The 9,609-nt window shown below is 33.0% G+C and overlaps 1 protein-coding gene across 1 annotated transcript; it reads left to right on the forward strand.

Moving 5' to 3' along the window:
* The first annotated feature begins 7,580 nt into the window (after window positions 1-7,580).
* LOC112529005 (protein FAR1-RELATED SEQUENCE 5-like) lies at window positions 7,581-8,647 on the forward strand. The gene is made up of 2 exons (XM_025140088.1): window positions 7,581-8,362; window positions 8,446-8,647. The coding sequence occupies exons 1-2, from the start codon at window positions 7,581-7,583 to the stop codon at window positions 8,645-8,647; spliced, it is 984 nt and encodes a 327-aa protein (XP_024995856.1).
* The last annotated feature ends 962 nt before the right edge of the window (window positions 8,648-9,609 follow it).

The following is a 9,609-nucleotide window of genomic DNA, read 5'->3' on the forward strand; positions in this document are numbered from 1 at the left end:
CATATACATACATGTATATACTCATATACCAATACATATATGTATATACTCATATACCAATACATATATGTATATGTATATATTCATATTATACATATATGTATATACATATACATACATGTATATTGATGGGAGCTAGATATTGTATCTCTACAACACTAAGTGGTAACTATCACATTCAAGTAATGAAATGGTAAGAACCAAGTATCGTATTCCACAGGGATAGGTATCTTAAGTTGCAAGATCTCGAGTTGAAAGACTAAATTCAGATGGCGAATTTGAAGACTTTGATTTGTTACTGAGTTAATTAAATGCAAATAACAGAATAAACAAAGGCAGCATGGGTGTAAGACTTGTGGTGAGACTTAAACACGAATTCCAGTAGCCAATGCTGTAGGGATGCTAGAACAAGCAGTTATTCATAACTTAGTTCCACCATCTATTTTGAAGGTATTTCTCTCGAACTTTCACCATTTTACTATATTATAGCTTTCAACCCATATCTCTATGTGGTATTCGGACCACGGATAGTGACAAATGGTGTCCTCAAAATATATGGATAAACAAATCTCTTTGTTAAAAATCACTCTTTCGAGCTGATTCCAATATCATTCAAGTTGGAGTGTGTTCTAGGTAGTTCATCTCTGAATCTACCGCAATTTAACACTTTAATAAGTGACCAAATTGTTGAGAATTAATTGGTTTGAACGATATAAATGACAAGTCTCCTTGTCGACAACTTTCTCAAGTCTACCTCTCATAACATTCACGTTGACGTGCATTCAATGACTTATCTCTAAGACCATGACACTTTAACGCTTTTAAAGTGATCAACTCATCAAAAAGTGTCATTGGGTTTTATTAAAACTTGAATGAAATAGTGGAATGTCGTTATTACAAACAAGGTCTACTTTCTTTCGGTTTAAAATCTCACCCTTGTCTCACACCCAAGCTATGAAATTAGCCACTCATAACGGAAAGTAAATGACAAGTAAAATAAATAACAGAAAATAAAGACATTAATATAAATTGCTGAAAGTAAATGACTAATGTATATAGTAGAAAAATAAAGAGCGGAAAGTAAATAATGTAAATTAAATGACAATCTTGAGAACAACTAAGAACTTAAATTCCTTCAAAGCTTATAGAGAGAAATCAACTTTAGTAGCTGATTTTTGGGATGGATATAACAAGAGCCCAACCCCCTATTTATACAAAAACATGGCACAAAAAGACAAAAAGGCCAAACTTGGGGACAAAGTTTCCTAAAGGTAAATTTAAAATACACTTAGATGAACTAGATAGTTACAATATTCCTAACAAAAGTTTAACAATTTTACTCACCAAAAATCATCAGCTCCAAGTTTTCTAGAAACCAAAAAGAGCCAGCAGCTTATCCCATTAAGTTCTTCATTAAGCCAGCATCAGGTCGCAACTGTATGAATGGTGTAGCGTCAAACAGTCCAACAATTTTTTATATTTGACTCCAAATGGTGTAGAAAGAAGTAAATTAAATAGTTTAGCTTCATAATTAATAAAAGGAAAAATGAAGTAATAAAATTACTCAATATAGGGATAAAAAGAAAACAGTCTATCTAAGAACTTGTAAATGAGTGTTCTACACATTGAATTCTCAACGTATATCATATATACATATACATACATGTGTACATATATATATATATATATATATATATATATATATATATATATAAGATAGCACACATCAATTTAAAGTAGACACCTTTAAAAAACCTCTATCTTTTTCCTATTACGTCGATACAATAGAAGGGGGGGGGGTAATGTGCCTTCACCTTATACCTAGATTTGCCCTTGCCATAGTCAAATAATCCTTTTTTGCATTGAACAAATAAAACAAGGCATACTTAGTTGGTAGATGTTAAACATGGCATCAATTGTAGCGGACAACTGACTTCATCAGTATAAGTTATTACCGATATACCATCCTTTTAGCTGGTATCTAATGTTTGTTGCCCTTTAGATGGATGAATGCATTTTAGCTTCACTTCTTCAATGGTTGCCTTAATTGATAGTTAAGGTATAACTATCATCAGATGATAAGTTATATATGTGCTTGTTTGTCATTATATTTCTTGACTTCAAACTCCGAATTTGTGATAACGAGTCTATAATCGTTGAGCAAATTACTTTCTTGATTAAGGGGGTGTTTACTTATGACTTAATGGGCTTAATGAGTTGAATAGCTTATTCGCACAGACAAAATAGGGTGTTTACTTGTGGCTTATTCACCCAGATGATAGCTTATTCGCACATACAGAAATACTATGTTGTCCACATTCAGCAAAAAAAAAAAAAGACATCCCTACCCCTTATACAATGCCTCCTTCCTTCCAGGTTAGGAACAATCCTTTCAACCCTCTGCTGGTTCGATTTCTTCATCTCCATAATCACCATTTCCAAACTTCATCTCCATCATCACCATCTCCAAACTTCATCTCCATCATTACCATCTTCATCATCCCTCTGCTGGTCGGATATCTTCTCCTCTGTTGGGTTGATTTCTTCTTCTCTGCCGGTCGATTTCTTCTCCTTTGCTGGGTCGATTTCTTCTCCTCTACTGGCTGATTTCTTCTCCTTTGCTGGGTCGATTTCATCTCCTCTGCTAGGTCGATTTCTTCTCCTTTGCTGGTCGATTTTCTTCTCCTCTGCTGGTCGATTTCTTTTCCTCTGCTGGTTCGATTTCTTCTCCACTACTTGTTCGATTTCTTCTCCATGGGTGCTCGATTTGCTATTGTTTTCCCAAGGATGTTGAAACAGAAGTTAAGGTTTAGAAGATATGAACTTGGTTTTTGATATCTTGTTGGATTCACAGATTTGAACTTTATTTTTTGAGGATTTGGTACAGATGGAAAAAAAAGTTTGAGGTTTTTCTTTTTTGAGGATTTGGTATAGATTTGAACTTGGTTTTTTGGTTTCATTGTTGATGAAGAGGTTTTTTATACTCCAGGGTAAAAAAAAGTCATTTATGTCATTCAGATAGTTGATTCAGATAACAAAGTAAACAAAAACACAAATTTATCTAGACAAAAAAATTTATCCAGATAGAGACATTTATCCATACAGAACTTAATAGAAAAATTGGTAAACAGCCCCTAAGTGAGGCTTCAGCTTTATACATTATCCTATTTATCTTCATCTGAATAGTGTTCCATGGTAACATCTTCAACATGAGCCTCACTCTACTCAGCTTCAAGTACACTGAGTCTTCATTATTTAGGGGCTATTTGGCAGTTGCTGAATGGTTTGATACAGAATGATTAAGTGGTCAGAATGATTAAGAGGCTATCAAGATATAGTGCAAAATAAAATTAAACTGTTTGGTAATTGTTTACAGTGAAATTCGGGCGCCGAATGGTTAAGGAAGAACTGGTTAGTTTGTGATAACAGTGAGATCCAATGTCAATCACAAATCAATGGTTAAATTAGAAAGCTAATAATTTTGGTAATTTGACTTAAAATTTTAATTAAAGGGAATTTTAGGTATTTGAAAAAGCTATCCTCTCTTCTTCGAACTTTATTCCGACGAACTTTCTTTCGGCAAACAGATGATGCACATTGTGATATGCTTTATAAAATAACAAAAAACACAATATGATACACTTGGTAAAGCAACATTACCTGATATATTGTGTTACACTTCGTTAAACAATAAAAATACATTGTGATACACTTCGTATAACGAAAAAAACACATTATGATAACACTATGATACTAGATATGGTTGATGAATACAACTGTAATACCACTGTCTTACAACTGTATTACACCCGACGTTACATCTCTGGAGAAATCTTGGTTACATCGAAAAACCTTACATCTTCTGTGTTACATCTCCGACAAGATATGGGTTACATCTTCGTCAAGATCTGGGTTACGTCTCCAATCTGAAACGAGATCTGAACAAAAAGCAGAAACCGGACCGTTCCGGGTTTGGAGAAACCAGATCTCTAGGGATAGGAAAAATCAAAACTGATCTAGGTTGTTCAACATGGAGGAGTCGGACCGGTGAAAATGAGAGTTGAGGAGATGACAACCGGTGGTTGGAGATGGGAAGATAATAAGGAGCAGCGGCGGCCGTTGGCCGAAAATGGGTGGAAAAGGAAGCGTCAGATAGTGTAAAGTGTCGCACTTGAGAGGAAACATGTTTTGGTCGGCGATGGGGAAAGAGGGTCACAGTGGTGATCTCGTCTATTTTAATATATATATATATATATATATGTGTGTGTGTGTGTGTGTGTGTGTGTATACATATATCTATTTCAAAGTTAGAATATTAAACTAATTAAAGTAAATTGAATACTCAATACAATTTTACTAATTTATTCTTCTACTTATTTTAAGAAATCATATTAATCCTTAATGATTGGTTCACATTGGATCTTAGGGTTACCACAAAGTAAACAGTTCTTATCTGATTAGACCTCTATACACACACACACACACACACATATATATATATATATATAGAGAGAGAGAGAGAGAGAGAGAGAGAGAAAGAGAAAGGGGGAGGTTTAGAGGAAGACCTCAAAAAAAAAAAAAAAAAAAAAAAAAAAAAAAAAACTGAAGAATACCCTAGTAATCATTCATCTGGACGATATGCACATGTACATGCTGGTAATTGAAGCTATTTCTTGGTTTTTATGAACATGTGCATGTTATGCACATGTGTATACCAGACAAATGACTTAAAATTATCAGGTCCAATTGAATGGTTACCAGGGTGTTCTGCAATTTTTCAATTTTTTTGCGGTTTCCCCTGAACCTGACCTTATGTGTGTGTATGTATATACTTTTTGTGAGACCTATGAGACCACTTTTTTACACTTGAAACTTCACAGCAAAACGCTGTGAAGGTAAAAAAAAGCCGAACATTCATAACAAAAACATTGTGAAGATTTTTTTTCAGACAACGTTTTGCTATGAAGTTTAAAGTGTAAAAAAATGGTCTTCCGGGTCTCACGAAAACATGCTGGTCTAATGTGATCCTAAGTCTATATGTATGTACATATATATACACATATATGTATGTACATATATACATATATACATATACCTATACATATATGTATATGTATATATTCATACTATACATACATATATATATATATATATACATATACATACACGTAGGGACATGTTCAAATGAAAACCGTGCATTTCTAAGAAACCGTGTAAACTAATTTCGACCAATAGAAAAATTTCATTTTTTTTCTAATTAAATTTAATCAATAAGGATATTTCGATCACTTACAATATTTTCTATTAAATATGAAAATTATTAATAAATCTTAATTAAGGAAACGTAATAAAGGAGATTTTATAAATAGTAACATTTAAATATTTAATTATATTATAATATTAAAAATTTGAACTAAATATATTGTGATGCGATTGAATCTGCTGGCGAATCTTGAAGATTGCAAGGCATAATGTAATAAATTCATCAAATCATGATTGAAAAAAAATTAATACAAATGAAACAGGTTTCATGAAGGTTAAACTGGTTAATGTCGTAATTGAACAATGAGTAGTGAAACATTTTCATGGTAAACCCGTTTCATTGATGGTGTAGTTGATCCATTTAGTAGGTGAAGTGGAAAATGAAAYGGGTGCATAATGTATTTGGTTCGTCATGAAATAATTGCATGATGAAACGGGTACATGATGAATCTGCTACAAAATCTTGAAGATTGTAATCTGCTCCAAAATCTTGAAGATTGTAAGGCTTAAAGGAATGAATTCATCAAATCAAGGGTGAAATAAGAAAATTAATGTACATGAAATAGGTTTCATGAAGGTGAAACTAGTTCATGGCGTAATTGAACCATGAGAAGTGAAATTGGTGCATAATGTACTTGATTCGTCATGAAATAATTGCATGATGAAACGTGACATGATGAAATCTGTTCCAGAATCTTCAAGATTGTAAGACTTAAAGGAATGAATTCATCAAATTAGGAGCGAAATAAAAAATTAATGTACATGAAACAGGTTTCATGAAGGTGAAACTGGTTCATGGCGTAATTGAACAATGAGTAGTGAACTGGTTTGATGGTGAACCTCGTTTCAGTGATGGTGTAGTTGATCCATTTAGTAGGTGAAATGCAAAATGAAGCGGGTGCATAATGTATGCGGTTYGTCATGAAATAATTACATGCTGAAAYGGRTTCATGATGAAACCGGTGCGTCTTGAAATAATTTCATAATGAATAGGGTGCATATTTACATGGGTGTGTGAAGGACATTGAAACAATTTCAGGATAAGGAATAAAAAGTCTGATGCATTAGCGAAAAGTGAATAAAGTTCATTATCAATATCATGAAATAACAAATGACTCATCAAACCATGAGTAAAATTTCATGTTTTATCATAAAATTCTATGAACACAGTAAACAATTAAGACAATGAAACTATTTCATTTTTTATTATAAAATTTTATGAACTCAGTACACAATGAAAAATTTTCGTTATCTAAATGTAACGGATCCATCTATCAGTATAATGAAAATTACGAAATATGATCAGTATTACGTTGATTAGTTTGTTGATGAAATTTTGAAACCAATTTCGTTCATATAATGTAATTCAAATTTTGAAACGATTCATTATATAGAATTGACTATGGTGTGTTTTATTTATATTTTTGATATATTTTATTGATGGATGTTATTTTAACGTAAAAATAATATATTGCTTTACAAAATAAAATTGTTTCATTAATAATATGATATACAGGATATGGTTGCCTTGAATAAAAAATACTATGAATTCATTGTATTTAAATACATGGACGTTATATATATTCATATCCTCTAATCCAGAGAAAAATACGTTACTCTATGACAATTAGTGAGTAGGGAGAAGGTATTAGTTCGAATGAAATGCCTGACAATTCCAATAACGCTGATACGACTGAAGATGGGTGCTATGGTATATCTATTGTATTTTAATTCCTATGTCGATGTACCTTCCATGATATGAGTGTTTGTATAATGTTCGTCCTTCTTTGTATCATTGAATTCATTTCATAGTACGAGTATTTGTATTCATCAGTTCGTAGGATGTGAGAATATGGTTATGTTTTTTAGTAAAGTAATGGACACCATTTCATAATGAATTAGTTGCATTAGATTATGATGCGATGTTATTTTATATTTTTTAGTACATTAGTAGATAGAAAGAATGATGAATTAGTTTAATTACAATATGATAAGTGTTGATACTGGGTGAAACTTATTTCATACCGTGTAAGTAGTTTGTAGTGTAAACATTTCATAATGAAATAGTTTCATAAACGGGAAAAATACACCTACTATAGAACGAACTTCATAAACTTGAACAGATTGCATTTATATATATATATATATATATATATATATATATATATAATACACCTACCATGAAACGAATTCCATAAACTTGAAAAGATTGCGGATAACTACTAGGAGCTAATGCAACATATCAATCGTGTTAAAATTCATAAGTATAACTATCTTTTATTCTCTATTTGTACTTGTTAGATGCATTATCACAAGAAATGGGGGAATCACCAGGGGGCACGAAGTTATGGATTTCTAAAGTTGATAGCAATATTTGTCCAAAAGTTGGTGAATTATTTTCATCGGTTGATTTTGTAGAAAATATGTATAGGAAATACGCGGATGTTGTTGGTTTTGATATCCGATCATCCAGGAACAAAATGAACTCATTGGGTGGAGTGCAAACCCGTTATTTTGTTTGTAGCAAGAAGGGTGTTCCACCCAAAAAGGAATTTGATTCTTTAAAAGTTTCCTCGGGTGAGAGGAGAAGGCGTAACACAAATTTCAAACGTACTGGTTGTAAAGCTTGCCTTAAGGTACACTATGTGAAAGAGAGTGGCCGGTACGAGGTTTATCATCTCATTGAGGCTCAAAATCATATGCTTTGTCGTTCGGGTGAAAAGATGTTCACCCGTTCAAGACGCCAACTTGATTACAAGGATTGTAAAAATGTTTATCACACATCCAGCTCTAAAGTTGGTATCACTCAATCATGCAGGATGCAATTGGCAATTAACGGGGGTTTAGTATCATCTGGTGGAACAGCTAGGGATCATATGAACTTTAGAAGAGACATTATGCTCTTCGCTGGTAACAAAGATGCACAAATGTTAATAAACAAGATGAGCAAACGGCGGGAACATTGCCCAAAATATTTTTTTGAATATAAGTGTGATGAGAAGGAGGTGATTACAATATTTTGGGCAGATGAAACAACGAGAATGAATTACAAACATTTTGGAGATACCATATCATTTGACGTTACATTTCGGACAAACAAGTAAGCTATTTTAAATTATTTGTTATAAATTGTTTTACTTATATCCAATCAAAGATTAATATGATTCTTTTCCATCGTAACAGACATGCAATGATTTTTGTTCCATTTGTTGCAATTGACAATCACAAGAAGTCCGTTGTGGTTGGTGCTTCATTGATTAGATGTGAATTTGTCATTAATTTCACATGGGTATTGAAGGCGTTTATGAAAGCGCATGATAGTCAGCCGCAGTTTGTAATGACCGATCAATGTGCAACAATGAAACAAGCGATATGTGGCACATAACCAAAAAAGTGAAGGAAAAGGAATGTCTAATTTGATCTATTAGGCTGAATTTGTGATAACCGGGTTCTGATTATTACCCAAGGTATTTACAATATGAATTAATTGTGTATGTGGATACATGCTTACATGGGTTAAATGCGTAAGTATGTGTATTTTATGCATGGGGATATATGCATATCACGTAGGTGCGTATATATATATGTTATATATATATGTGAATGATATGTAATATGTGCATGTATGTGTGTATATATATATATGCCTATACATGTATAGGTGATTTGGTTATGCAAGCATGCGAGGGAAGGTGGTAGTAGCTGACTTCTTGTTTCATTTTGAAAATTTTGAGAGCATTTGAGAAGTGTGTTGTCCGGATATTCAAGAAGTTTTGCCATCTTCTTCAAATCTGAGTTCTTACTTTAAGGTGAGTGATTTCTAAACCTCTTTTGTATAAAATTTGTTACTGATTTTATTGATTGTTGCTTATTATTGGGAAGAATTCAATTATCCGATTAATGTTTTTATTCGGACAAAGGGTGACCGGATTAAGTCTAAACTGGACAAAGCTTGTCCGGATTACTCTTAAACCGGATAGGAGGCGTCCGATTTATCCATAAATCGCTTAAGTGTTGTGCGATTTAGGGTGTTAGTGAGAATTTTGAAGTATGTAAACCGGACAAAGGTTTTGAACGGAGAAGTATGAATACAACCAAGCATTGTACGGTTTAGCCTTAAATCGCCTAAGGGTCGTACGGATTAGTTATAAACCGATCACGTATTGAGCGGTTTAGTCTTAAACCGATCATGTGTTGTCCGGATTGTTTTAAACCGGACATGAGTCATGCGGGTTAGTTTTAAATCGATCATATGTTGTTCGGATTGCCTTAAACCGGACATGAATCATGCGATTTAGTTTTAACTCGACCAAATCTTGTCCGGATTAGTATATCGGAAAAGAAGGG

Source organism: Cynara cardunculus, assembly GCF_001531365.2.
Source record: "Cynara cardunculus var. scolymus isolate 2C chromosome LG 16, CcrdV1, whole genome shotgun sequence".
Taxonomy (NCBI): Eukaryota; Viridiplantae; Streptophyta; class Magnoliopsida; order Asterales; family Asteraceae; genus Cynara; species Cynara cardunculus.

Coding starts and splice junctions, on each gene's coding strand:
- LOC112529005 (XM_025140088.1), top strand. CDS start 7,581: ATGGGGGAATCACCAGGGGGCACGAAGTTATGGATTTCTAAAGTTGAT. Junction 8,363..8,445: donor GTTACATTTCGGACAAACAA/GTAAGCTATTTT, acceptor CCATCGTAACAG/ACATGCAATGATTTTTGTTC.